At 44.6% G+C, this 27,808-nt stretch overlaps 1 protein-coding gene across 3 annotated transcripts in view; it reads right to left on the bottom strand.

The window, feature by feature from the left end:
- Window positions 1–27,578, bottom strand: part of ABHD6 (abhydrolase domain containing 6, acylglycerol lipase) — a 35,068-nt gene extending 7,490 nt beyond the window's left edge. The window contains exons 1-6 of one of the 3 annotated variants that reach the window (XM_075320663.1): window positions 27,359–27,578; window positions 13,393–13,533; window positions 12,243–12,399; window positions 10,140–10,253; window positions 4,136–4,268; window positions 2,920–3,077 (exon numbers count right to left, since the gene is read on the bottom strand). In XM_075320663.1, the coding sequence (XP_075176778.1) occupies window positions 2,920–3,077; window positions 4,136–4,268; window positions 10,140–10,253; window positions 12,243–12,399; window positions 13,393–13,511 (681 nt within the window). In that variant the 5' untranslated portion in view covers window positions 13,512–13,533; window positions 27,359–27,578. Of the gene's footprint in view, window positions 1–2,919; window positions 3,078–4,135; window positions 4,269–10,139; window positions 10,254–12,242; window positions 12,400–13,392; window positions 13,534–15,358; window positions 15,442–15,469; window positions 15,524–27,358 lie in introns of those variants that run through there. The other 2 variants (XM_075320664.1, XM_075320662.1) reach the window with 2 other exon arrangements.
- Between the last annotated feature and the right edge of the window lie 230 nt (window positions 27,579–27,808).

The following is a 27,808-nucleotide window of genomic DNA, read 5'->3' as shown; positions in this document are numbered from 1 at the left end:
CTGTGTGTCTCTTCCAGTAATATAGGCTGGATGTGAGCTGTGTGCATCTCTCCCAGTAATATAGGATGGGTGTGAGCATTGATGTTTCGTTGCTAAACCTCAGTCATGAGGTGTCTGTTAGGATAGCGGGGGACAGAGGCTCCTATGCTGTCCCTCACAGTAGGGGACCGTAGGCTATCCTTAAACTCTGGCATATCTACCATCATGAGTAAACCTGAGTACTATTCTTGGCTACATTCCTTACCAGTACTACTCTGAGGCCCCCTTCCTACCAGGGAAGGATGGGGCAGGAGTGTGATGGAAAAAAGATAGTCAGACAACAGAAAACCAAAACTTTGACACACCACACACACAGGACTAAACAATGAGAGACTCATAAGTAAAGCAAGAGCAGGAAGGTAACAACAAAAAGGCAACAAGGATTTATTCTACAATCGCACTCAGCAACAAGTATGGATCACAACACCTCACCAGACCAGCGAAGATAAACTATAGATGGCGGGATCTAGCCAGCATATATAGGAGGGGAGTAGATGTGATTGGCACCCCCACAACATGTGATCAAAAGGAGACTAACAAGCAGACTAGCAGTGATTTAACTCTTGCTTGCCTGCCTGTGCATTTCCACTCTACAGGTAGACGCCTGAGTCTGCCTACATTGATCAGACAACAGAGAAGTTATTGGGTGGAGTCTCAGAATCTGTAGTCTGAACAGAAACCGACGCTGCCATGACAGTTGGCGAAATTTGTAAAAATATCCGCATGGCAACCGTCCTCAAAAAAAAAAAAAAAATGCAATAAAACGTTAACTTTTTGTATTTACACAAACGTGGTATAAAAAATACAAAGTTTTGTAAAAAAAAATAAAACAAATTATAGAAAATTCCCAGGTCATGGAAGGATTCAATAATAATTAACATTACATACTATTGCAAGAAAAAGTGTTTTTTTTTAGGATGTATGCATTGGCTGATGGAATGACGTTACGCGGTGGATCTTGCCCTTTAAATAATAACTCCGGGTGTAATGTGATGGGTGTTTGGAATGACAGTATGTGGATTTCTTCTGCACAGTGGGCGGTATTACTTCACATAGTGACGGCACGTTACACGAGGGAGCCGGTTAGTAGGGCAGAGAGGCTGCAGCCACAGAGAATCCTGTGCCAAACCTGCAATTAAGCGCCATCTGTCCCCGGTCTGTAGAGAGCGGCTCTTGTACTGTGACATACACAAAAGCCGCTAAAACAATCAAACTTGGAGGCCGCGCTCCCATTTCTATCACCGCAATACAGCTGCTACATATGTTCAAGAGAATCTGACAGGACTCTGCCCAAAAATAAACAGAAATCTCTGCTACAGCCAATATGGACGATATCTGGGCTCCAGCTGCTTGGCTAATTCACTTTCTTACGTACTATCCCCCACAATGAGGCCTAACCGCCATTCAGGATTGTACAAAAGCCGGCTGGTTACTATGGTAGCTGTGACTGGTGGCCATGGCCCTGTCTGTCTTTTGTGACACTATAAGCCTTATATATCAGTCCCTGTTCTCCAAAGCAACCAATCAAAGATCAGCTTTTATTTCATAAACTGCTCTAGAAAAATGAAAGCTGCACAGTGATTGGTTGCTATGGGGAACAAGACAAGTTTGTGTTAGATAGTTAGGCCCGATAGCAACTTTACCTTTCTATCTGCTGTAGCTAATGGCAACCAATGTAATCCCTGCTTACATTTTTTCACTCTCCTACATTAGACATTCTGATATGTTGCCATGGGCAACACGGTCACTTTTTGCCAGTACAGGTCAAAGATAGATACCGTATATAGTCTAGTATAAGCAGAATTTTTTTAATCCGGATAACGTTTACAGTGTCGGTGCGGCGGAGCAGGGTTACAGTACTGTGTAGCGGTGGCGATACACAGTACTGGGTGGCGATACTGTGGCTCGGGGCTGCTGTGGCGGTGTTGTGGCTCCGGAGGGTCAGCGATAATGGGGGCTAAGGGGTGTCATGGCCGGAGCCATTGAGCCGGCCGGCGGACTCCATTGAACCTGCTGGCGGGCTGCAGAAGTGGTGTGTGCGCAGACTGACTGATCTCGGAGAGACGAAATCTCAATCTGCGCACGTGCCGCTACAGCGGCCATTTTCTTGAAGTCTAATGCGTCAACCGCCAGCAGGTTCTATGGAGTCCGCTGGCAGGCTCAATTGCTTCCGCCGTGACACGCCTTAACCCCCAGTATTACCGTTCCTCCTGAGCCCTGACACCGCCGCAACAGCCCTGAGCCACAGTATCGCCGACCCTCTGTCCTGTAACCCTGCTCCGCCGCCCCGACCCAGTAAGCTTTAAATGGCCGCAGGAGCGGTGTGTGAGCAGACTGACTGAGATCTGGAAAAGCCGAAATCTCAATCTGCGCACGTGCCGCTTCAGCAGCCATTTTCTTGAAGTCTATCGCGTCAACCACCAGCCGACTCAACAGAGCCCGCAGCCTACTGTCAGGCTCAATGGCGCCCTTTGCGACACCTCTGATGCCCCAGTATCACCAACCCTCCTGAGCTGCGACACCCCAAAGCCATAAGTATTACCGACCTTCTGTTCTGTGACCCTCCTAAGCCGTGGACACCCCAGTCCTCTAAGCCCGCAGCATTGCAGACTTAAGTTTCCTAAGTTGTCCTGGTCAGCTAATTAATATAAGACACTGGGATTTTATAAGACAGACCCCCATTTTTTTTCCATCTCTAAATTTGGGGTGCGTTTTATATTCCTAGGCTTATACTCGAGTCAATTACTTTACCCAGTATTTTTATTAAACTTTAGGTGCCTCGGCTTATACTCGGGACCGCTTATACGCGGTATATTTTATATAATAAATATCTCTATCTATTACACTGACAATTTTCCACATATACGCTTTAACCCTGACCTGCTGCGGGATCTTGAAGCGGACATATGAACAAAGCTTCAACATTTGCTCCATTTCTTCTGCAGTTGATGGAATAAGGGGAATCTTTTCATCATTGCCAGATTCCTTTATATCTTTCAGCTGTTTTAGAAATTTGCTGTCCGTAGGATACTGCAAACCTAGTCATGGAACATAAAACATCAGGACGAATTACTCGATTTGACACAATAACAAATGCAAAAGTCAGGATAATGCATATAAATGATATAAATGCTTTAAAGTGGGTTTAATAAATTGTAGTCTTCAGGTATATCGCATAAATGTACTGCTAAAGCCCAATGGTGAGACTTACACCGATATGGGGAAAAGGGGTCCCCCAACAACCTGCACCTATATAGAAAAGGAGAGTCCCCCCAATGTCCACAATAACGAGTGCCACAGCATGAGTATGTTCCATAATAGTGTGTGGCACAGCATGTGGGTGACTCAGTGTCTGCAAAATAACGAGTGCTATGGGTTGAGTATGTCCCATAATAGTGTGTGGCACAGCATGTGGGTGACACACTGTCCACAGTAACGAGCACCATGGCATAAGTATGTCCAATAATAGTGTGTGCCACAGCATATGGGTGGCTCACTGTCCACAATAACGAGTGGCATGGCAGGAGTATGTTCCATAATAGTGTGTGCCACAGCATATGGGTGGCTCACTGTCTGCAATAACAAGCACCATGGCGTATGTCCCCATAATAGTGTGTGCCACAGCTTGTGGGTGGCTCAGCGTCCGCAATAACGAGCGCCATGGCGTGAGTATGTCTCATAACTGTGCGTGATATGACATGTGGGTGGCTCGTTGTCTGCAATACAAGCACCATGGCAGGAATATATCCTATAATAGTGTGTGCCACAGTATGTGGGTGGCTTACTGCCCACAATAACTAGTACCATGGCAGGAGTATGTCCCATAATAGTGTGTGCCACAGCATGCGGGTAGCTTACAACCCACAATAATGCCATGGCGTGAGTATGTCTCATAATAGTGCATCCAACAGCATGTGGGTGACTCGCCGTCCGCAATAAAAAGTGTCATGGCGTATGTCCCATGATACTCTGTGCCACAGCATGCATTTGTGGCCCACACCCCGCAACAAAGCACGCCATCGCATTGCACGTGTATGGACAAAGTCTAAAACACACCGGTCAGTATGGGTTTACAACATACAATCAATGCATTTACCTGCCGGGCAAATGAGACTCAAGCTGGAGATGTCAGAGGGATATTGGGCAGCATATACCCCAGCGACACATCCCCCCATGGACGTCCCCACAAGATGGAAAGGCTTTTTGTTCAAATTGATGCTTTCAACGAACTGTCAAATTAAAGAAAAACAAAAAGACATTTCAGACCTTTTTCATTAAAATAATCATTAATGCATTACAGTCTCATACAGCAAATAACATTTTTTCCTGCCTTGTGAAAGCATTTTATGCCTCCAATATAGAAAAAAAAATGCAAATACCTTACCATTTTATGCATACAGCTCCCATACAACCGAATGTGTCTCTATGGTTATGAACTACAGACCAATTCTGCCATTCTTTTTACTCTCATATGTTACTATACTCTTACTACCCCTCGTTTTACTAAATTAAAGGCATGAATATGGAATAGAGTAAGACCTGATTTTAGGCCCCCCTGTACATTAGATTAACGTGGGATAATTCCGCCAATAGTCCAATGTGTATGGGGGGTTTATCTAACTATTCACCAACACATGAGTGTAGAAAAGGGGCCGGCAAGTCTGATTTCGGGCAACCGATCCTTTTTAAGCTGGTGTCAAATGACCGTGCCAGCGATGGTCTCTGAGAACATACGAGCACTCGGCCAAGAGTATCTGTTTATGGGGGATTCGGGAGAGTTTACTTTCCGCTAATCATTATGGGGGGTTCGGGAGAGTTTACTTTCCGCTAATCCTTTAGGTGACAGCTATCTATTGCATATGGTGGTGGGGGGCGTGGGGTGGGCTTTAAGTATGACTACTAAGATACCCATACACACTGCCAATTTCAGCCTCTGTAATGTGTATGTGGGTTTTGCAGAATCTCCAGGCAGATGATGTTGGAGAAAATAAAGATCTGGTAGTTTGCAATCAAATGCCCAATTCTTTTGTATCCCTAGGAAAAAATGTCATTGCCAGACATGTCTGCCAGGTGCAAATTCCACTCTCCCCATTGAAAACACATGAAGGCTCAGGCAAAACGGGAGAGAAAGATGTCAGCTGAACTGGAGGTGAGTGATGAATATCTAAGGTGGATTGATGCTAAGGTTTTGATATGTTCCCTATTCAGGTTTCGCAACGGCGGTGCTTGCCATTCGGTGTATTATCTAATAATAGGCACCCACCTAAAAGGGGTCGCAAGTAGGCTTAGAATGCTCCTGCCGCGGACTTTCCCCTGTTGCGCAGTTTTTTTTACATATTCTGGGTCAGAGTCTCACTTTGTTTTGCGGGACTCTGCAGATTAAATTAACTCCTTTTCCTTTGGGGAGGAGAGAGTTAAATACAGCGGCTCCAGACTTGTGGTCTGGTGTTTCCGGTGAGGACCACGCCTAGGTTGTATAAATACCCTCTACGTCCACCAGAGGGTACCGGTTATTTTCTATCATTAGGAAACTTGGCCAGGAGGTGGAAGGAGCTGTTATTTACTTTCTCAGTTGTGCTGTTGGCTGCAGCATTGGAGTTTGTGGCAGCTTTCCCAGATGTGTTTGGTCTGATTTGGAAGTTCCCCAGTAGTCTGTTCCCCCCCTTTTTATGTTGTCTCCCCTTGTGCACTTTTTGTGGCTCCTTTTGTGTGTGGTTGCCATGTGTGTGAGTTTTTGTTGTTACTCCTGTCTCTCCATATGTGTTGGTGGGGTGTTGACTCCTGTTCTTGTCCATTCCCCATGGGTGGTGGCTTGTGGAGGTGGGTCACAACATCAGGGACGAGGACAGGAGATAGGGTCTAGGTTGGGCGCCCGGACCTCCCTACCATCAAGGGTACCTCCAGGTGTTAGGGTGAGCGCAGGGGTCCCAGCTTTAGGGCCAGTATAGGCACCCCTGGGTTAACCTAAGTCACTCCGTGACAGCTCCCTTGCACACCGGATGGTTCCCATCTGCAGTGGACCAAGTGCCACATGATCTTGTTTTGCAGCAGTTGAGTAGAGCACAGTGACCGTAACCTTATAAAGTTTGTTAAAAAAAAAAAGTGTGCTAAGCGACTCCTACTTATCACATTGCAAGTTGAAAAACATTGGTTTATTCTGTTTTTGTTTTTAACCTTTTTTTGTATTTGCCTTTATACGCTGGTTTATCTGACAGTACATACTGAGGAATGTGTGTTACATAATAACGAGTGCTCTAGATCGGACATTTAATAGGGATTATTATATTTTTTAAGTCATCATGATTTTGTCTTTGTTTTTTGATTCCTTCTATTAAGTGAAAAGATGAAGCAGATGGAATTTAATCATCTTACGCGCAGCATGACAGGGAAGATTTTAATCTCTATGGAATTAGAGAGCGGTGGCATATCTCCGAAATGAGAGTGTGACATGTGTTTATCTGCAAGCGCAATCTATCAAAGTGCTATTAATGTGATTGTATCCAGGCTTTCCCTTTTTGCATTTACATTTGTAAAATACGTTCTGCAACACTTTTGCGCGGATGTCTAATATCCGTCAAGGTTGAATGAAGCTTAGGGGTTCAGCTGCGCTCCGAAGGCTGAGATTATTGTAATATACTGTACAAAAGATAATGCAAGATCGAAAAATGATCTGGGGGACGGGAGCATAATAGGGACAATCATGAACCTGGTAGCAGAAATAAGACCAAAATTAAAGGGGCTCTCCAAGAATATTCACAAAGTTAAGCAAAGAGATAGAACTGCTTGTAATTCATTAAGAGGATGTGTATATATAATATTATATATATATATATATATATATATATATATATATAATTACCAAAATCTGTCATACATGGGGGAGAAAAACACAATGTCCGATGGCACCAATGTACCAGCACATCCCCTAGATATAGATGGATAGGCTACAAAAAAGCAATATAACCCTATAAACATATAGCCAGTACACAAGTGATCATAATAAAATTAGTTTTTATTGATGAATGGTTAAAATAAATACTTAAAGTGCAAATTGCACAAAACAGCACGACAGAGGACAACAATAGAAAAATGTATAAATATCTCCACCAAAAGCACAATAAATTAGTGTGGATATGTATTGAGAAAACAGATAAATAAATATGTAGCACAAGATTGCACAGAGCAAGTAATACAGCAGAGGTAATAGTGAATAAATAAATAAATATAAATGGAATAAATAATCCAGCACTATAAAATAACGTGCAGGGCTATAGTGCAAATCAAGAGTAATCAAATTATATAATAAGAATAAATCCAAGTGGATATATATATGATTACAGTGTAAACTCTGCAGGGTATTTATTAAAGTGCAATCTTATAGTGCAGAAATCAATATAAGGAACACATATCCTAAAGCTGATGCATATGTATCATGGGAGATAACGAGAGGGTCAATGCCCAAGACATACAATTAAATAGCCAGAGGAGGTGAAAAGGAAAATATACCTGTAGCCATGTCCTACTGCCGTGCTGACACCGACACGTGTTTCGGCACGTGGCCTTCTTCAGGGAGGTGTGTGTGTGTATGTATATATATATATATATATATATATATATATATATATATATATATATATATATGTATACGTGTGTATATATATATATATATATATTATATATATAGTATATGTGTGTGTGTGTGTGTGTGTGTGTGTGTGTATATATATATATATATAATATATATATATATATATATATACATACACATATATACACAAACAACATATACACACACACATATATATATATTTATATTTAATTTATTACAATTTTTTTTTTTTTTTTAATTTTAACTTAATTTCTTCTCTAATTGGCTGTGTTTCACTGATTCTGGAATATTATTTTTTTCTTTTATTATTATAGCGCAATTTATTCCATGGCGCTTTACAAGTGAACAGGGGATGTCCATTTTCAACTTCTCTGTGGGCATTTTGCTTTTTCTCCTCTGAATCTGGCCAATCAAAACATGACCGCACCCAAAAAGTTTTGTGGTACACGCCCAGTTAAAGGTAGAATATGCATCTTTATTTCTGGGGGGGCACAACTGTGGAATTGAGGGGCGTAAAAGAGAAAAAAAACTCTTCTTGAATCAATGGAAAAACAACAAATGGAGGAGGAAAATTAAAAGTTTAGTGTAAAGTTCTCTTTGAAATGATTTTTCTTATCATTATAAATGGGTAATATTGGAAAATGTTTGTAAAAATCAGCAAGTTTGCAATTTGAGGCCTCCTGCACATATCCGTGTCTCCGGTACGTGTGAAGTCCATTTTCTCACGTACCAGAGACATGGACTCATGTAGTCTCATTAAAATCAATGAGCTTGGCCACACATCCGTGTTTTTACACGGTCCATATGGAGAATACACATGTCCGTGTGCTCCACACTGCGACATGTCAGTTTTCTGCTGGCAGTATAAATGTCACACAGACTGCACACCGATGTGATCAGTGTGACATGTACCGGAAAAAAACAATGTCGCATAAAAATAAGGAATTTTTATTCTTACCCGTCTCCAGCACTGCTGTTGCTTCCGGGCCCGCTCATTAAGCTCATGAATATTCACTGCACTCATGGCAGACCCAGAAGAAACAGCAGCACCAGAGACAGATAAGTATACCAGCTCATGCTAGCCATGACCACACACACACACACACACACACACACACACACACACACACACACACACACACACACACACACACACACACACACACACACCTTCACCACAAACCATGCAAAACGTTGGTGTCTTGCACAGATGTGTGAAGGAGGCCTAAGGCTGCGTGCAGTGGGGTTTTTTTTGGTGCAGTTTTGTCTGCATGCTCATCTTTATGCCAGCAAAGTCAATGAGAAATTTTGAAGTGCTTTCTGCCTTTTGCTTATTTGTTCCTTGCAGATTTTGTGCAGAAAATAATCAGCAGCGTGTCAATTCTTGGTGCGTTTTTTTAAGCCCTCCCCACCCATTGACTTCATTAAGAAAAAATGCATGCAAAAAAATGCACCAAGTACGCACTTGTGGTTTGGTGCGTTTTTCTGCCTGAAGGTGCAGATTTGATGCAGAAAATTTCTGCACCAAATACTTAATGTGTGTACATAGCTCGTCTCGTGTGACGCCCGCATTAGGCTATCACGCGATGCATCGTTGGGGGTCACGGTTTTCGTGACGCACATCCGGCATCGCTTGCGACGTCGTCTCGTGTGACACCTCTGAGCCACGCAGAATCACTCACAAATCATGAGTCGTGTACTCATCGCTTATTTTTAAAAAACGGTTTATTTTTAATGGTGCCGGTTGTTCATCATACCCGGGGCAGCACACATCGCTCCGTGTGACACCCCGGGAACGATGAACACAGCATACCTGCGTCCCGCGGCACCTGCCGGCAATGTGGAAGGAAGGAGATGGGCGGGATGTTACGTCCCGCTCTTCTCCGCCCCTCCGCTTCTATTGGGGCGGCCGCTGTGTGACGTCGCTGTGACGCCGAACGTCCCTCCCCCTTCAGGAAGAGGATGGTCGCCGCCCACAGTGAGGTCGCTCAGCAGGTAAGTACGTGTAACGGGGGGTTAACGACTTTGTGCGCCACGGGCAACTGATTGCCCGTGACGCACAAATGTCGGGGGCGGGTACGATCGCTCGTGCTATCGCACGATAGATTGTACCGTGTGAAGCCCGCATTAATCTTATTAAAAGTCCTCTCCATTCAAGAGAGGAAAGATTTTTAAATTCTATAGTTAATAGCTTCACGGCCTTTGCAATGTATCAGAGGTGGGCAATTTCCTAGGCAAGAAGCTTTGTATAGAAGATGTAAGTGTGGCCCTGAAAATGGCTGGGTTCTCTGGAGTGTAGCACTGGGGGACCTACTACTTCTTTTTTTTTTTTTTTTTTTTTAGTTTCTGCTCAAAAAGGCAAAGGTACAAGATTTGGTGTCTTTTCTGCATAGTTTTCTCCTATCAGTACACTGTCGGAAAGATCAGATCACCTCTTTAACACAATGTGCAGAGCATATATCATGGACACTTCATTATATACATTACATACCTGGTGTATTCTTTTGACCTGACCACTAAATGAGTAGTCGTCTAATGCTGAGCGCGTGGTTCCCTCGTGTCCCGGCATGTCCACACAAACTAGGTGTAGGTTTTTTGGAAGGAACTGTGGGATAAAAAGTAAGATTTATGGAGCAAGATGTAAGATTCAGATTCATGTTTAGCTCCTTGTATCTGGTACCAAACAATAGACCTGGACTTAAACACCATGAAAAAAAAATACAAAACACACGGAAGCATCTGACAATCTCATGTGTATGATGATCTGTCGATTTATTACTCGACCGACAAGGAAAGAGGGATCGAGCATGTTGGATTTAAACATGCCCAATCCTTTGCTGCTGCTAATTTTCCTCTTCCATGGAAAAGAAAAATTCATCAGCCGGGCTTCAGCGATCGTGCAGATATAACAGTGGTAATTAGAAATATATCCTCGGAATATCGGAATACCCCTTTAATATTCATGAGAGTAAACTCTGCTGTTTCTCCCCATTGTAACCTGTGGGCGTTAAGTGGATGTCCAAGCAATTACAGGGTAATCTATGGCAACATCAAAAATGTCTCTGACACTTCTCTTAAGGCCGGTTTCAGACATCCGTGTTTTAATCAGGTACAAGCCACACGCATGAGTATGGTCATACATGTGACATGTGACACGTACTGGAGAAAACACGTGTCTTTGAACTAAAAAGATTTTCTATATTCACCTGTATCCAGCGCTGCTTTCTTTGGCTCTGGTGTCTCCTGCTTCTGACCCCGCTCATTATACTCATTGAATATTCACTGCACCTCGGAGCTGGAAGCCGGAGCATCGCCGGGGACAGCATCGCTGGTGACAGGAGAGTATCAAGCAAGCAGTGTGTGTGCAGTGACGTTCAGGAGGTCATCCGAGTTCCCAATGAACTCTGATGACCTCCTGATGATGCCCCCGCGACATGCACGCTACAGTGGGTGTCACGATGGTAACTTCACGGGTTCATCCGAGTTCATTGGGAACTTGAATGACCTCCTGGACGTCACTGCACACACACACTGCTTGCTTGATACTCGCCTATCACCGGCGATGCTCTCCCGGCGATGCTCCTACTTCCAGTTCCGAGGTGCAGTGAATATTAAATGAGCATAATTAGTAGGGGTCAGAAGCAGAGCCAATGACCGCATCACTGGATACAGGTGAATATAGAAAATCTTTTTATTTCAAAGACACGTATTTTCTCCGGTATGTGTCACACGGATCACATCAGTGTGCAGACCGTGTGACACTCGTGATGCAGGAAAAAAACGGACATGTCTCCATGTGTGCAAAACCACACCGGGTCACACAGTCAGTGTGAAAACATGGATGTGTGTGTAACTCCAGAGAATAACATGGGTACGTGTGGCATCCGTGTTAAAACCGCATGTCACACGTACCTAAACCATGGACATCTGAAAGCAGCCTTAGGGGTACTTTTCACACTGCGACATTGCAAGCCGATGCTGCGATGCCGAGCGCGATAGTCCCCGCCCCCATCGCAGCTGCGATATCCTTGTGATAGCAGCCGTAGCGAACATTATCGCTACGGCAGCTTCACATGGACTCACCTGTCCTGGGACGTCGCTCTGGCCGGCGACCCGCCTCCTTATTAAGGGGGCGGGTCGTGCAGCGTCACAGCGACGTCACACGGCAGGCAGCCAATAGGAGCGGAGGGGCGGAGATGAGCGGGATGTAAACATCCCGCCCACCTCCTTCCTTTCGCATATCCTACGGAAGCCGCGGTGACGCCGGTAGGAGATGTTCCTCGCTCCTGCGACTTCACACACAGCGATATGTGCTGCCGCAGGAGCGAGGAACAACATCGGACCGTCGCGTCAGCGTAATTATGGATTACGCCGACGCTGCACCGATGATACGATTACGACGCTTTTGCGCTCGTTAATCGTATCATCGAACTTTTACACACTACGATGTCGCATGCGATGCCGGAAGTACGTCATTTTCAATTTGACCCCACCGACATCGCACCTGCGATGTCGTAGTGTGCAAAGCCCACCTAAGAGTTTTCTAAAGTTGACCAGTGAGACAATATACAGGTGGAATGGAAGTTACACTCACCTTGACTATGGCCAGCCACATATCCTTATGGGCAGAGAATCCGTGTAGCATGAGGATGGATGGTTTGGGCCCTGGTCGTCCTCGACACGTGTAACAAAATTTGTAGTTCCCGTAGCTGACATACTTCACCTGCATTCCCAAGGCCCTGCGCCAATACCTGGAACAAAACCAAATCGATATTTAGCCATTAAATGCCCAGATCAGGCTCTTTTAAATATCATAGGGTAATCCTGATATGGTGCAATCCAAAATAGTGCAATATGGTGCCGAAATGCCAGCACTGCAAAGTTTGCTTATAGCATTGCCATACACTGTCCTTATAACACTGCTATATTGTGCCGACATAAGTTTTCTCATAAATTCAATGTGAATGTTCACCCCTGAACTCCATACTAGTATGCAGGACGCTCGCTTGCTCCCTTGTACCGCTCCTTATTACACATCTGAAAGCATTTTGCCATACGTTTTTTCTCTTCTTTTTTTTTGGGGGGGGGGGGGGGATCCTATTGATCCTCTGCTGCGCTTACTAGATTTACTGTGTAGACTGAGCAGGTCCCGCAGAGTAGCACACGTGACTGGCATTTTACAGCTAGAAACTACAATTTCCACAAGTCATGATGATAAAACAGCTGCGCTAGTCTGTGCATGTGCGTCCGGTGTAGTCGGGGAGGCGAAACCACGCAATGAGGCACAATCCTAATCAGAAGAATGGCGGCAATCACTGCGGGCATCTTCAAAAACTATATTCCCATACAAAAAAAAAAATATGCAGCTCTGATACAAAACAAAGATACAATGATGATTATGGAATACCACTTAAAAGGGTATGTGCACACGGGGAGTATCTGGTTGCAAAAAGTTCTGCATCTCTTGGCAGCAAAAAGCACAAAAGTGGGCGTTTTGACACATTTTTTCATGGCTTACAATGGAGAAAAACGCTTAAAGGATTGACATGCTGCACATTATTTTCTGCACCAAATCTGCAAGGAGAAAAAAAAAGCGTGCAGAACACTTCAGGATTCTCCTTGACTTTGCTGGCATAAGGATTTGCTTGTAGTCAAAAATGCATTTAAAAATGCAATATAAGTGCACAAAGCCTAAAGGCCACTTTACACACAGAGATAAATCTGGGCACGAGGTGGAATCTTACCAGTAATAAATTTTGATGAGTGCCGCTGGCCAAAGGAAGAAGGAGGTCACAAAAGCCAATATCGGGATAACCAAGGTCCCTCCGGCAATGAGGAACATGTTCAGTACATCCAGGTCCATGTTCCTTCTGGTCCGTTCTTGCCTGTAAGACACAAAAAAGAGGAAATTTGAGTAACAGGTATTATGATCTTATGCAGATACTTTGCAGCTTTTTGTAGAAAACTTTGCAAAAGAAAAGGGTAACAATGTGCACAAATATAAAGGAACATCAAGCGGCCTGGAGTTGCAAAATGTTCTCCGATCCTACAGGCTATCAGAAAACAAGGAGCTTTTATAATCTGTCATGCACTTGTAATTTAGAAAGGTTCCTGCAGTAAAAAGGTTAAAATGTCAAGAAGTCAAATATCCAAAATATGGCTGAACTACAAGTAGCTGGAAGCAAAACAGTAACGCAAGTGATAAACATATCTACATATATAATTGCCTTATTCTGTCTGTCTGTCTGTCTTGCTCCAAAATTGTGTCCTTACGGTGACACAAAGCTGATTGGCCGCTGGGCTCGCCATGGCCCCGCCCCCCGCACGGATTGGCCGCTCACCTCGCCTCGGCTCCGCCCCCCCACGGATTGGTCGCTCGCCTCGGCCTGGCCCCGCCCACCGCATGTATTGGCCGCTCGCCCCGGCCCTCCGCACGCATTGCCAGACATAACCTTGCGCTGCTGGGATCTTGATGGAGCCGATGTACGCTGGTAACCATTATACACATCGGGTAACTAAGGTCCCTTAGTTACCCGATGTGTATCATAGTTACCAGCGTACACCGGCTCCCGGTACACATGTGCAGGGAGCCGGCATTATACTCCTCTCCCCCCAGGACTACTCCTCCTATTATAGTCCTCCTATTATACTCCTCTCTGAGTATAATAGGAGAACTATTATAGCATGGGGGATGGAGCACGATGGGGAGTGCGCAGCATGGGGGATGTAGCACGATGGGGGGTGCGCAGCATGGGGGATGTAGCACGATGGGGAGTGCGCAGCATGGGGGATGGAGCACGATGGGGAGTGCGCAGCATGGAGGATGGAGCACGATGGGGAGTGCGAAGCATGGGGGATGGAGCACGATAGGGAGTGCGCAGCATGGGGGATGGAGCATGATGGGGGGTGGGCAGCATGGGGGATGGGGCACGATGGGAGGTGCGCAGCATGGGGGATGGAGCACGATGGGAGGTGCACACCTCCCCCCAACACACACACACACTGGGAACCACAAACACCGCCATACACAGACACCCACACACACAGACAACGCCGCACACACACAACACCCAACACACAAACACCGTGGCATACATAAATATACGCTCATACCGCACAACACACACATTGCACAAAACATACCTCCCCCAAAACACACCACACACACACAAACCGCGCAACACACACACACACACACAACGCTACAGACACACAGCGCTCCACAAACAATGCAACACACGCAACACACATACAACACCGCTCTCACCCCCCGTCACACCCAGACAACACCCAGAACATGTACAGCGCCCTACACAAACACTTGGTAACTACACACAACAACATCTATATATATAACAAAAATCATACATGAACTACACAATACGTAAATTCTAGAATACCCGATGCGTAGAATCGGGCCACCTTCTAGTAATTTATATAAATGCAGAAAAAATAAATGAAAATTGAGTAATCTGCCCCAATACATGCACGCTGTGCACAATGTTACATACGCCTGTATATACCGTAATACGGTGATGTGCATGGAAAGCGGACGGCAGACATATATATTATAAGGCTAATTAGTGATCAGGGTGATCGGCCTGCTCCACAGCACGCAGTGGCAGCACCAGGCAGGGAGTGCAGCTCTTGCCGCAGTCAGTCTCCATCCGTCAGCAGTTTTCTCCTTGTGATCAGCATTATCCAGGTTACCGGAGCTGCAGATCTCGCAGCCATTCAATGGAACTGAAGCCCACACCAATCATCTGCTCTTATCCCGAGATTGGGCCCCCGGGCATCAGCATCTTCTGTGGAGGAACTTACACTCAGGACGCAGCTGTGGCAGTGAATGCAGCAATGACACGGCACACATTCCGTCAACCCTTGCCCCTCTCACCTGCTCCACCTTTGCTCGGTATATGGTAACTGATACTGTGCGATGGACTGAAGATAAACTTTGATTTTATTATGAACTCCCTGTTATGTAAGAACGGTCAGCACAATCCACAGGGACAGAGGAATATGGAGGCATTAACCCCGAAAGGAGTCCATCTTTCACTTCTGCATTTTTTGTTTCCTCTTCTACCAACAGCCATAATTTATTTATTATTTTTTTTGGTCCAGATTGTTTTTTGCAGGACATGTTTTTATGAATGACCCAATTAATTTTACAATCTAATATACTTGGAAACGGAGGAAAAAAAATCTAAAATGCAATGAAATGGTGTTTTTTTTTTTTTAATTTTTTTTAATTATTATTATTATTATTATTATTATTATTTAATTTTTTTGTTGTTGTTTTTATATATTTTTTTTAATAGCAGTCAATGTGTAATAAAAATGACCGGGTAATATGATTCAGTATGACAGCAGCAGCCATCATCGCTATGGTCGCCGCGCGTGTAGTGCTATGGTCACATCGTAGTTGAATTCTTCAATAAAATGGCACCTGAGTCAGTGCATGCGTATACCACCCAACTCGGGCGCCATTTTATTGCAGACACTGTGCCTGTGAATATTATCTGACACAAACTGGTGACTAGTGATATTCGCAAGGGCAAGGTGTTCAATAAAATGGCGCCAGAGGTGGCGGTATGAGCATGCACTGACTCAAACACCATTTTACTGAAGAATTCAACTACAACGTGAATGTAGCAGTGTGCATGCACCGGCCAAACGGTTCGATCCTGGCTTGGGACAGAGGGACGTGTTCAGCATTACATAGTGAGTGAATGATTGAATAAAAAAATATATATATGTGTATTGATGTGGCACCCCTGAGGCTTCAGTCGCCACAGTGTACTGCACTTCACTTAAGGTGGGGTACTCATCCTGGATCCAGAGGAGGTCGGTACCAGTTCCACCATACACAAATTCATACATACAGTCAGGTTGCCCTCCCCATTGGGGACCGGGCTAGGGTCGGGTCTTAAGGCAGTCACCAAACATGAGGGGGCAGCCACCCACTAGTGACAGGGAATCGGGGGAGGAGTGGCCACCAGGGGGAGTAGGAGCTGACACTGAAAGAGAGTAAAGTTCTCCAGCAGGAGAGGACAGGAGCAGACAGGTTACTCGGTAGCTCCTGTGGGACGTAGAAGACAATACGGTCACCGAGGGGAGAGCTTCATTGCTCACTCAGGACCGGCGCAGCTCAGGGTGCAGAGCCCTAGGCTGGAACAGACTTCACGTATCACCAGAATCTGCAGCACAGGGGGATTGTATGTCCCTCTGGCCCCCACAAGATCCCGGAGCACAGTGGTACACAGGGTCTGGAGTCGTGATCAAGGTCAGGCCCCATCACGGACCTGCATCACCTTTATATGTGAAGGGAGCTAGCACTACAAGAATCGGGGTCCCCAAGCAGCTTCAGGCCACGGGGATCCATCTATTAAAGCGCAAGAAGGAAGGGCCCACAGACTACCGTAACGATTTTGACCTACAAAGGATCCGGGATCGGCTGGGGCCCATGACGGCAGAGACTCTGAGGGCAGCACTTGAATTGTAAGTGAAAAGACCTGGACCCACAGCAGCTGACTTAGCCTCTTATTATCGTCGCACCGCGCTTTGGCGCCAACGGCCACTACTACCTCCATCATCCTCCCCAGGGCTCACTCCACCTGTGGGGAGCAGAACTGTCCTTGCTGCGACACCTTGCGCCCCGGAAGATAGCGACAGCAGCGGCGGCTAATCCCTGGCCACGTACCACAGGAGGCGTCACGAGACCACTACAACTCCCGTTATCCACCATCATCCTACCATTCCCATCCTCCCTTCATCCTCCTTTCCTTTTATTGTACACCTTAGGGCCACGAAGCCGGGCAGGGCCACCCGGGACATCCCGGACCTGACCTCACCGGCCCGGCGATGAGTACGTTTAACCCCTGCCCCGTGGGTGCTACATTGACAGATAACAGAGAGCAGCACTGCACACCTTTGTGGTCGGTGCAGTGATGTCAATGACCTCAGCCGGCCCCGGCACTGCTGTACCGGCTTCAGCAGCTCTTCCGTCCTGCTCAGAGACACCACTGCCGGCCTCTTTATACACAAAGCACTGTGCAGCTTCCACATCGATCCCGCGTTCACCGATGCAGGAGCCAAACCCTTGCATCCCGCACCCTCCGCCAGTGCCCTGCACCACAGCATGCCGGTCAGCAGCCTGCATACAGGCGCAGCCATCTTCAGGTCACATGATGTCTGCGTGCTGCTGACCTTCTACACCATGACGTGTGTGGTGTGGACAAGCGGTCCCTCTCCTCTGCCCTCCCTCACCATGACGCTGATGTGGGCGGGTGGAGGCAACCGCCGACACATGTGCAGTGCTGTGTTGATGTGAACTATGCACTGCACACGCGCTGGCTCTGCTTCAGACAGAAGGACGCGTTCACCATTATATGGTGAATAGAAGATTATTGATTACACTTGATAAGGGTCTAGTTGGTCATAGCAACCAATCAGAGCACAGCTTTCACTTTACCTCAGCAGCTTCAATGCTGAAAGCTGCACTTTCGTCGCTATAGGCAACAGAGCGATCTTACTGGGAGGCGATTCTCATAAATGGGGTCCCAGTTATTTCCGCAGGGCTAATAGGCCCTTTGGCCAATCAAAAAATGCGATCCCGGCTTCGCACAGGACTCTTTCAGCGCTAAATTATAGAATATAAATTACAATTTCCATTTTTGTCACCATTTTCTCAGATTAGTCACTATATATATACTGCCCTAAATAATAAAGGGAACACCTATAAAACAAAGTTGTATTTTCGTGTTCCCTTTATTTTTTTGAGCAATAATTTATATATATACATATATATATATATATATATATATATATATATATATATATATATATATATATAATATATAGAGATATGTAGTGTAGGACCCAGCAAAGGGGGTTGCCGTGAAGGGGCGCTGGGCTGGTATTTCAATGGCCATTATAATGTTCTAAATACCTCCATTTATATTATAAGGTAGAATTTTATTTTGCTTTTTCAGTGTGCGGCTGGAATTTTTTCTCATATTTATTTATTTCTTTTATATATATATAAAATATAGTGTCGTCCATTACTACCTCTTGTGGTCGGCATTCCACAATCTGACTGCTCTAACTGTAAAGAACCCTTTCCTATTTAGTTGCTATAGTATCGGCCATTACTACCTCTTGTGGTCGGTATTCCACAGTCTGACTGCTCTAACTGTAAAGAACCCTTTCCTATTTAGTTGTTATAGTATCTGCCATTACTACCTCTTGTGGTCGGCATTCCACAATCTGACTGCTCTAACTGTAAAGAACCCTTCCTATTTAGCTGCCAGAATTAAATTACCTTCCTTTTCCCTAAATCTGTCTGTGGAGTCAGGATGCCCCCATATAAGTCTGATAAGTTTGGAGTGTTCATCCACTTTCACCTGATGTGTGCTGTTTGAATGGCGCCAAAATTGTGAGGTTTGGTTGACATTAATTTAGTGTGTTTGGCTGCTCTCAGACGGAGGGGGAACACTGCGACTTCTGGATAGAAAATCCATATAGTTTTACAGCACCAGTATTGTAGGCGATGTGCACACGTTTCAGATTTGATTGGACAAATTTCTGCACCAAATCTGTACCTCCTGGCAGGAAAAACTGTGTGGCAAAAACGCGCATATTTGCCGTGTTTTGACCCCTTTTTTACAGCTTTCTTTTCAGGCTTTTTTAAGCGTTCTTTTCATTGCTTTTAATGACGAAAACACAAAAAGAATTAATACGCTGCAAATGTTTTATGCAACCAAATCTGCAGAATTGATAGAAATGCTGAATGTGTGTACAAGACTTCAGGATTCTCATTGACTTTGTAGGTATAAGGCCATGTGCGCACTTTGCGTTTTTTCATGCGTTTCCACAGCGGTTTCAACTGCAGCGTTTTAATGCAAAAATGCATGCGTTTTGATTTTCAAGCAAAGTCTATGGGAAATAGGGCTTTCTTGTGCGCGCGATGCTGTTAAAAACGCAGCGTTTTAGATGCTGAAAATTTGACAAAATCTCTGCGTTTAAAGAAGCAACATATCAATTGTTTTTGCCATTTTGGCAGCGTTTTGCTAACATTAGAGTCAATGAGAAGTTTCAACACGCAAGCAACATCAAAATCCAAGTGTTTTACATGCTTTTTTGATGCAGAAAACATGCTTTTTTGACAAAATAAAAGCATGCGGTTTTGACATTATATTAAGGGCATGATATGTCCCTTTACACACACACACACACACACACACACACACACACACACACTCCGATAATTAAATTAATGAAAATCAATAAATTAACGTTATTTTATACATAAATATTAGAATAGTTATCATTTTAATAAAATGTAGCTATTTTGTATATGATTTTAATCATATTTGTAAGCTTTTTTTTCTTTTTTTTTTCTTAGTGATTGAATGTTTAAACTTTATTTAGTAGTGTATTTGTATTCAAAACGCATCTGACTTTAAGCAATGAAAAAGCATGTAAATCGCGGTAAAAACACAAGCGTATTTTTAGCGTTTTTGTGGTCAAAACCAAATTTTACAAAGACGATTTCTGCCAGAGGATGTGTGAAGCCCCACAGGTGTAGTGTCAGTGTCGGTGCATTACCTTCAGGGACTCCACGTTGCTGGATCTCCGTCACTGGTAGGAAATCTTCTTGTTTGATCGTGACGCCACTCTCAGTATTGCGGTCAGTGGGGACCGCCACTGCAGGTTAGGGGACGCCTGGGGCTGATGGTGGGTGCAGTCGGATGTAGTAGCCTCCTGAGAGTGAGGCAAGCCCCAGGGCCCTGTGTAGGTTTGTAGTACCACAAGTCGCAGAATAACCACACAGGCAGGAATGTCTTTCAAGGGCTTTACTCACATTTGATGGCAGGGTGAGTAGCCCGGGCGTAGCTGGGATGAACCAGGTGGGAACCAGGTATCCTTCAGGCTGACTTTATGAGGGTGACTACTGACTCGCCTTCCTTAGCCCTTGGTGGTTTGGGGTGACCCCGACTTTGAGTCCCTATGGGGGTCACCCAGGGAAGATGCTGCAGCCTCTCTCTCCCCTTTTTGTTTGCCGTGTGCTTGTTCCCCGGACCAGGCCACTCCAGCTGCTTGCCTCCTGTGACCTATGGGCCCTCACTGCGGTTACGTGGCTGCGGCTTTTGTGGTGTTGTGGTGTGGGCTTTGAGAGCCCCACACCGGCAGGTTTAGCAGGGAAAGGTGGATCTATCCTTGCTTCGGGATCTGCCGCCCGGTTGGGCCTGGTGCTCTCTAGCAGTCTCCTTACTTCCCACTCCGTTGCACTCCCTAGCTGAAGCTGGCTTTCAGGTAGCACTCCTAGTTGACCGTTCTCCCCCGTCTGTAGCCACTGCGCGGACGCTGTCAGATTGCACAGCTCCAGGGATCTGCTCCTCACTTGAGCTCCCTGGACTCTACACTGAACTGGCTCACTGCTCCTCCTCTCCTGTTCTTGCCTACGCCACCTAGCAACCAGACTCTCCACCACACCCCTTGAGAGGAGATGGAGGCTCTACCCCCTCCACTATTCCAGTGAAGGTGAAGGCTTGCCCCCTCCTGGGATCCCCAGGGGTCCTCTCATGGGTACATGTGTGAGACCTGGTCACTATGCGCCTGTGTTCCACACCCCAGTCAGCCTTCTGGATTACCTGTATTGTACTGTCCCCAGCATGGGTGCAGTACTCAGTGGTGCCTGACCAGGTCAGGGGCGCCACAGATGCATTTTGAAATGCAACTAACACAACGCAAAGTGTGCACTAGCCTAAGGATTTGCATGCAGATTTGTGAAAATCTGCAAGTAAAAATGCAACATGTGCACAGAGCCGTACATTGGATTTTAAGAAATCTCATGCATGTGTTGCAGAGAATATGCAAACCACACACTGACCCGCGCTCGCTGGAGTACCTCCATTTATTACAGAGGATTTTAGGGTAAATTTGTGGCTTGAGTAAAAGCAAGATATCTACCACCTGACAAAAAATGAAGGATTTCATCACTGCTGGTAGATTTATTGCTATCCCTCTACTTAAAAAAACAACAAAAAAACAACAAAAAAACCCCCCAACAAACTTCATTGCTTTATGCAGTTGTGAATTTTCCAGTTTGTAGACCATCAGAGAAGGGAACACACAGGACATTGTTTTCATGCAACTAGAATAGTCTCCGTGGAATGGATGATGTGCCGGCGGCCGGGATTGTGGAATTCCACCCTAGACGATGATAGATTGGGAGTCAGATGACTTTTCATGTGCAAAATACCGGCCGCCCCTGACCCTGAAAGACCCCAATGACTGCACCGAAGAATCATTCCCTCCTGGTATCTAGGATAATGCCAGTCATCAGGGCACATTATGGATCCGCCAAAGGGGCTAAAGACGTTCAAGTTCTCACTATATAAGCCAAGACGTGTCAGCTACCAATCACCGTGACCCCAGTACTTTAGTGTTAGGCTAGTTTCACACTTGCGTTGGACGGGATCCGTAGCATTGCGTTGTGTGACGGATGCAACGGATGCGTTGCATATAGTGGCACAACGGGTGCTACAGATTGTACAAAATAACGCAATCCGCTATAGGTTTTTTTTCCTTGACTTTACACATCTGAGCATGCGCAGCTGTGTAAAGACAGTTGTGTTAACGGAATCCGTCAAATGACGCATTCTATCGGAATCCGCCACCATAGGCGTCCATTATAAAAACAACAGACACCAACGGATTCCTGCAGGTTGCGTTTTTTTGACACTCCGCCAAGCACAGAAAAACACTACATGAAGCGTTCCATCCGCCAGACGGTCACTCGCGGTCAGCGTCAAAACAACTGATGCGCCGCGGGACGGATGCAATGCAAGACCATCCGTTGCTATCCGTAGCTAATAGAAGTCTATGATGAATATAACGGATTCCTGCAACAGTTACCGTAATTCCTCAAGGCTGCGGATAGCAACGGAAGCCGTCCAACGCAAGTGTGAAAGTAGCCTTAGCCATAAATTACAATTAAGTAGATGCCAATACGGAGCCTCTGTTGCCGGTTTTCCAGTTTTGGCCGAGGTAAGACAAGTAATAGAGGTGACTAGACTCAAAGATTTGGGATTTTATCCGGTACAGCCGATATCTGAGAATTCCAGACAGGATCTCCTTATTAGAATCCAAAATAAGGCCACATTCCCACAATGAGAATTTAGAGAGTTTTTGACCATGGCTGTGACACAGCGTCTCACAGATCTAGAAATAAGGATGGATTTCCGCAGGTAAAAAATACACATGCGTTATTATTGCAGGTCCACGGTGGAAACGCATCAAAAACACATAAGTATATCCAAAAAGTTTCATCAAAGCCAAATACTAGGAATTGTCAAACCCAAAGCAGGCATTGAGGTCCCGCGCAGGCGCACTACAAGATCTGCCCTGCTCAAGGCAGATGAAAGTGTGCTTGCGCAGGACATCCATGCCGGCGAGTGTGGATGACGTAGGACGCTTCAGAAGAAGAACAAAGATGGTCAAAAGAGGAGATGCCGGTACTGGAGAACGGAGACACCCATCCGACTAGTCTGCACCGCACCGCCCCTTATGTGAGTATTGGAAAGTGATTTTTACGTAATACACAGCGGCCTGGGCTCTTATATACAGCATGTTAGACTACTGTATATAAGAGCCCAGTGGTGGTGGCCGCAGCTTATAGTCACCGAATATGGTGACGGGCTCCCTTTTAAGTACTGAGCACCTGGACTTTGGCAGCAGAGAATCATTGTCCAAACAGAGTCCCTTTTACGCTATGTGCGTACACTGAGTATTTAGTTGCAGAAATTTCTGCACCAATTCTGCATCTCTTGGCAGAAAAAAAACATGCGATTTTGCTGCACTTCTTGCATGTTTTCTATGCATACCGGAGTGGAAAACGCTGCGAAAACACTGAACGAATTGACATGCTGCAGATTTATTTCTGCACCAAATTTGCAAGGGAAAAAAAGCAACATGTGCACAAGACTTCAGGATTCTCATAGACTTTGCAGATTTAAGGATTTGCATACAGTTTTGAGCCAAAACTGCACCAAAAACGTGATGTGGGATTAGGACTCCAGGATCAAGTTCAGGTCCCAAAGTGAACTTTACCTAAAGTCCCGCTGAATCCGGCGAACCCAAACCTCAACGGGTCCGCTCATCTGTAGTTACAATAATACAATAGTGTAATACAAGTGATTTACAGATTCAAGACTTAATGTAAAAAGCAATATTTAATCTATATATTTAAATAAAAGTAAATGTATAAAACCTTTTAATATCCCCTTTATCAAAACATTATTTAAGTCTAAAGAATAAACAAAAATCAACATATTTAGTATCGCCCCCGTGCGTCACTGTCCAAACTGATAAAATATTATATTATTCCATAAGGTAAATGCCAAAACAAAAGAAAAAAATAGATGCTTGACCCCCTCCCCAACTACCATCTTCAAAAAATTACGGTAATTTAAAAAGAGATCAGAAAGTTGTATGGACCATAAAAGAATAAAAACTAAAGGTCACACTGCAGGAAAAAAAAAAAAAAACACAAAAAAACTAACAACCCAATAGAACAAAAAATAAAAATGAGCTCTTGGAAGTTGAAGAGGAAAAGTAAAAAGTGAGAAATCAAAAAGGAACCCTGTTACTGATGAGCGAGTTTCGAAATACTCGGATTTGCGATACTCGTAATGACTACTGTCTAAAGGCCCCGTTACACGCAATGACGTATCTAACCATATGTCGCCGGGGTCACGGATTCTGTGACGCACATCCGGCATCGTTAGCAACGTCGTTGCGTGTGACGCCAAATAGCGACCGTTAACGATGGAAAATACTCACCAAATCGTACATCGTTGACACGTCATTCATTTTCAAAAAAAAAAAAATCGCTGATTGTTGAGGACGCAGGTTGTTCGTCGTTCCTGAGGCAGCACACATCGCTACGTGTGACACCTCAGGAACGACGACCTACATCTTACCTGCGGCCGCCGGCAATGAGGAAGGAAGGAGGTGGGCGGCATGTTACGGCCGCTCATCTCCGCCCCTCCGCTTCTATTGGGCGGCCGCTTAGTGACGCCGCTGTGATGCTGAACGAACCGCCCCCTTAGAAAGGAGGCGGTTCGCCGGCCACAGCGACGTCGCTAGGCAGGTAAGTCCGTGTGACTGCTCTTAACAATATTGTGCGCCACGGACAGCGATTTGCCCGTGACGCACAAACGACGGGGGCGGGTACGCTCGCTAGCGATATCACTGCGTGTAAAGCCTCCTTAATACTTGCAAATTCGTTCCGAATAGTGTGTGCAATGCAAGTCAAAGGGGAATATTCGCAATGTAACGAGTAACCCGAATGCCGCACTATTTACTACATGCACGAATAGTGCGGCATTCAGGTTACTCGTTACATTGCGAGTATTCCTTACTGGCTTGCATTGCACGCGCTTTTCGGAAAGAATATTCGAGTATTAGACTGTACTCGTTATGAGTAGCGCAAATCCGAGTATTTCGAAACTCGCTCATCACTAGACCCTGTCCTTTAAAGGGAACCTGTCACCAGATTTGGCGACTATAAGCTGCGGCCACCACCACTGGGCTCTTATATACAACTTTCTAACATGCTGTATATAAGAGCCCAGGTCACTGTGTAAAATGTAAAAATTACTTTATAATACTCACCTAAACGGCCGCTGCAGTGGAGTTGGGTCATATGGGCGTCCGCTGCGCTGCTGTGCGCCTGCGTGCTGGGGGCGACAGGTAACAATGCTACTAACAATGCTACAAAAAAGGAAGAAACTTTGTTGGTATGCCAGATGTCATCGACAACTACACTAGGAAAGTTGGCTATACAGTGAAGGAATCTCCGGCGCCTCCTCTTTTGGCCATCTTTGTCGTCCTTCTTCTGAAGTCCGGGTGCATGACGTGTCCTACATCTTACACACTCGCCTTCATTCAGGTCCTGCGCAGGGCAGATCAAAGTATTGTAGTGCGCATGCGCAGGACCGGCGAGTGTGTATGACATAGACGCGTCATGCACAAAGGCTTCAGAAGGAGGACGCATATGGCCGGAGAAAGAAGACGCCGTCACCGGAGAAAGGAGACGCCCATTTGGCCCAACTGCACCGCATCGACCGTTTAGGTGAGTATTATAAAGTGTTTTTTACGTTCTACACATCAGCCTGGGCTCTTATATACGACATTTTAGAATGATGTATATATAAGAGCCCGGTGGTGGTAGCAGGTTATAGTCACCAAATCTGGTGACAGGTTCCCTTTGAGCTGGAGCCGACCTAGAACACATATACTGGGGGCCAAATTATACTGGGAGAATATGAGCAGATACACTTATATAATAAACTATAACATGGAACAAATACTGGTCGGCTATTAGACCGCTCCACAATCCGCCAGAGGATCCAATGGCAGATCCATGAACTGTATTTTTGCCATTTGAGACCATGGAGACGAAATCAGAAATCATTTATCAAATATAAAATAGAAAGAGGAAAAAAATAAATAAAAAAATAAACATAAATAAAAAAAAATATATATATATATATATATATATATATATATATATAAAAATATATATCTATATATATATATATATAAATGTATATTTATTTTTTAATTTATGTTTATATATATATATATATATATATATATATAAATGTGTGTGTATATATATATACATACATAATATATATCTCTATCTATCTATATATATATATATATATATATATATATAATACACTGTATTTTTGCCATTTGAGACCATGGAGACGAAATCAGAAATCATTTATCAAATATAAAATAGAAAGAGGAAAAAAATAAAAAATAAAAAAATAAACATAAATAAAAAAAAAAAAAAATATATATATATATGTATATATATATTATATTGTGTGTATATATATATATATATATATATATATATATATAAACATAAATTAAGAAAATAAATAAAAATACATTATATATATATATTTATATATATATATATATATATATATATATATATATATATATATATATATATATATATATATACTGTATTTTTGCCATTTAAGACCATGGAGACGAAATCAGAAATCATTTATCAAATATAAAATAGAAAGAGGAAAAAAATAAAAACATAAACATAAATAAAAAAAATATATATAATATTTTTTTTTTTTTTATATATATATATATATATATATATATATATATATATATATATATATATATATATATATATTAAATAAAAAAAAATATATTATATATAAAATGAGCTTGTAAAATGCTGAATATTCAGTTAAATTTACCCCAAATTTTTTTTTGTAACACCATAACTACAAGTTGCAAATGTTCCCTTCTTTCTCGGGGATGGACAGATGAGTGATGTGACATTCAGAGGTTCCTTTTTGTGGACATCCTGGTGATAATGAAGGACGGGCTGGATCCACACAACGTGCCCCCTGTATGGAGAGGACCCCGGTAGCAGGGTCTCCACCATACCATAGTGACACATTGTGACATTCACCATTAATGGCAGCTGGAGCCCGGGCAGAAATAAGGGAAGAACCTGTGAAATCTGGTGGAAATAGGACACAGGAGGATGTGATGATGATGATGATGGATACACAGTAGCAGTGAGACAGTGACAGGACACAGTGACAGCGCTCCCTCCTCTGCAGGGGCAGACACCGCGGGGAGCCGAGCACCTACCCAGCCCTGGCTCCGGAGCGTCCTGCAGCTGCTGCCGCCGGGTCACTGCGGATCACACCCGGAACTGCCGCACTCTCATAAAGGCGATGGATCAGCTCAGAGGAGCAGACAGCAGCGAGTGCGCCGACCGAAAATACCACCCACCGCCGCTAGATGGCAGCGACACTGCGGAAGAGACGCGGCCTCACCGTCCGCCCTCCAGGGAGAATGTACTGGATGCAATGGAAATGTGCAGCGCCGACCACACTGTGTGCTCCCTCCTCATACAGCACAGCACCGACCACACTGTGTGCACCCTCCTCATACAGCACAGCACCAACCACACTGTGTGCTCCCTCCTCATACAGCACAGCACCGACCACACTGTGTGCTCCCTCCTCATACAGCACAGCACCGACCACACTGTGTGCTCCCTCCTCATACAGCACAGCACCAACCACACTGTGTGCT

This window comes from Anomaloglossus baeobatrachus, chromosome 8, assembly GCF_048569485.1.
Source record: "Anomaloglossus baeobatrachus isolate aAnoBae1 chromosome 8, aAnoBae1.hap1, whole genome shotgun sequence".
NCBI classification, from domain to species: Eukaryota; Metazoa; Chordata; class Amphibia; order Anura; family Aromobatidae; genus Anomaloglossus; species Anomaloglossus baeobatrachus.
This window is presented reverse-complemented; position numbering and strand designations above follow the sequence as displayed.